Below are 2,627 nucleotides of genomic sequence, written 5' to 3'. Positions count from 1 at the left end.
ATTGTAGTAGCCATTGTAGTTCTTATTTTCGTTGCAGTAGTGATTACCTTGGTAACATGGCTTCATTTCTGGAGGCGGAGCAAGAAACGAGCAGCAAAATCACTACAACCAAGTAAATACTCTCTAATCATTTCAACTTATTGAAATTCAGAACCGCAAGTAAAGAAGCACTTATCTGGTCTTTGTGATCAAGGGAAAAAATGAAGTGATTTAGCTCAATCTAATCTTTGTCAAGCAAATTCCACTGAACATTATAATGTTAAATAGAATAAATACTACAAACTTTTACATTTAGAAAAAAAAAAGGTACCAGATTCTTTCCTCAAAATAATACTATATTTAGTTATTTACACATATTGTTGCTTGCAACTTTTATTTTATTTTATTTTTTGTGGTTCTGATTGGTTCATCTCTAGTCTACCCTGACTTACTTGGGAATAAAGGCTTTGTTGTTGTTATACTAGTATTTTTGCTTGCATCATTGTTTACTCATCTCTTCCAACAGATGCAACTGGTTCAGATGACATTCACAGTATTGATTCTCTCCTCCTTGATCTCTCAACACTACAAGTCGCTACAGATGACTTCGCCGAAGACAAAAGGCTTGGTGAAGGAGGATTCGGCGTGGTCTACAAGGTGCCCCCATCGACCAACCATATGTATCTTTATTGATTGTACATTCGTACATTAGTAATTTTTCATTACCTGTGTCCAGGGAGACCTCCCAGGAGGCCAAGAAATAGCAGTGAAGAGGCTCTCCAAGACTTCCAGGCAAGGAATTGAAGAGCTGAAAACAGAGCTACTTCTAGTTGCTAAGCTGAATCACAAGAATCTTGTCAGGCTAGTTGGTGTTTGCTTGGAGAAGCGTGAGAAAATACTTGTATATGAGTACATGCCTAATAGAAGTCTAGATACCTTTCTCTTTGCTGAGTAAAATTTGTCAAACTAAAGACCAACTGTCTGAACAATAAAACTTCCATCTCAAATTTTTGTTTAACTTGATTGCTCGGTAGATACAGAGAAAGTCAAGGAGCTAGACTGGAGCAAGAGATTCAAGATTATAAGTGGAATTATTTGTGGCTTACAGTATCTTCATGAAGATTCTCAATTGAAGATAGTTCACCGAGACCTGAAAGCAAGAAATATTCTTTTAGATTCTGATTACAATCCTAAGATTTCTGACTTCGGCTTAGCAAAGATATTTGGAGGGGATCAATCAAAAATTGTCACTCATCGTATTGCTGGGACATAGTAAGTAGTGTCAGCAATACTCAAGAAGATTATTAATTACTACCTTCTTCCTGGTTTATTAGTCCCCATCATATTTATGCCAAATTTTGACCATAAATTTAACTAAGAAAATATTAATGCATGTCATCAAAAATAATTTTATCGGAAACTATGTTCAAATACGAATTCAATGATATAACTTTTGGTGACATGCATTGACATTTTATTAGTTAAATCTTTGGTCAAATTTTGGCACAAAATTTAAAGGGGGCTAATAAACCAGGACGGTAGTAGTATTATATGTTAGATCAGGGACGGCCGTGAACTTCTGCATTGAAACGTTCTGCTCTTGTTTCAGTGGGTATATGTCGCCAGAATACGCGATGCGTGGTCAATATCCCACCAAGTCAGATGTTTTCAGCATCGGCGTTTTGATTCTAGAGATCATTACCGGAAGAAGAAACTACAACACTGAACAAGATGATCTCATAAACGTTGTGAGTTCATATATAGCTCATGAAGTATACTATACTGTCTAACATTTTACTTTCAGAGAAAGACTGCATGATAAATCTGAACAATTTAGCACCAACTTGTTGCAGACATGGGAGCATTGGACGAGGGAGAAAGCCATCGAGTTGATAGATAAATCGTTGAGCAACTGCTGTCCGATTGACCAGTTCTTGAAATTCATGCACATCGGCCTACTGTGTGTTCAGCAAAAGCCCGCCGACAGGCCTTCGATGTCAGCGGTAAACTTTATGCTTAGCAGTAACGAGGTGCATCTCCCACCCCTGACGAGACCAGCCTTTTTCCTCCACGAGATTGAAACCAACTCTGAACCAAATATTGCGGGCAACGCAAAACAAGCATCGTCAAATGAGGTGACCATCACAGAATTGGTGCCCAGATGAGTCTTGATTGAGAGAGAACCGAAGGAATTGGACTTGCAAACCGCTGTTTATTTTTCTTGTCTGTCATAAGTAAACAAACTTTTGGCTTTATGAAGCCAGCTTAAATCCTCATGGTTACAAGCATAGCAACAAAGATACATACTGTGTGCTGCTTGAACTGGTTCTCCATTACATATACGTAACGGAGAGATGTATTAAAAGGCAATTGATATCTGAACTGGACTGCGTTCTCACTATGCCTCCAAATGGGCATCACACCCTCTAGGATGACACAGTGGTATATTGCTCTGGTTCTAGGAGTTCAGGGTGCAAGTTAAACGGCGTTACAGTTGGCGTGAAAACTAAACTGATACAATAGTTCAGCAACCAAAGGCACCCATTCCCCTGTCAATTTTGTTTTAGACTAGACATTCCCGGACGCTGAAAAAACGGTCCAGTCGCGCCCCATGAGCCCGTTTTTCGCCGGCTTGGGCCGAAATCAAT

General features: G+C 39.0%; 1 protein-coding gene across 1 annotated transcript; it reads left to right on the top strand.

Moving 5' to 3' along the window:
• Nucleotides 1-6: 6 nt before the first annotated feature.
• On the top strand, nucleotides 7-2,342 carry LOC119345366 (cysteine-rich receptor-like protein kinase 6; the record flags this gene model as incomplete). Its single annotated transcript, XM_037615478.1, has 6 exons — nucleotides 7-112; nucleotides 506-636; nucleotides 716-925; nucleotides 1,013-1,251; nucleotides 1,589-1,727; nucleotides 1,833-2,342. Coding segments are annotated over 6 exons (1,137 nt in total), but the record flags the coding sequence as incomplete, so codon positions are not given.
• Nucleotides 2,343-2,627: the final 285 nt, after the last annotated feature.

This window comes from Triticum dicoccoides, unplaced genomic scaffold (genome assembly GCF_002162155.2).
Source record: "Triticum dicoccoides isolate Atlit2015 ecotype Zavitan unplaced genomic scaffold, WEW_v2.0 scaffold229941, whole genome shotgun sequence".
Taxonomy (NCBI): domain Eukaryota; kingdom Viridiplantae; phylum Streptophyta; class Magnoliopsida; order Poales; family Poaceae; genus Triticum; species Triticum dicoccoides.
Note: the sequence above shows the minus strand (reverse complement) of the source record. Positions and strands in the feature narration are given on the sequence as shown.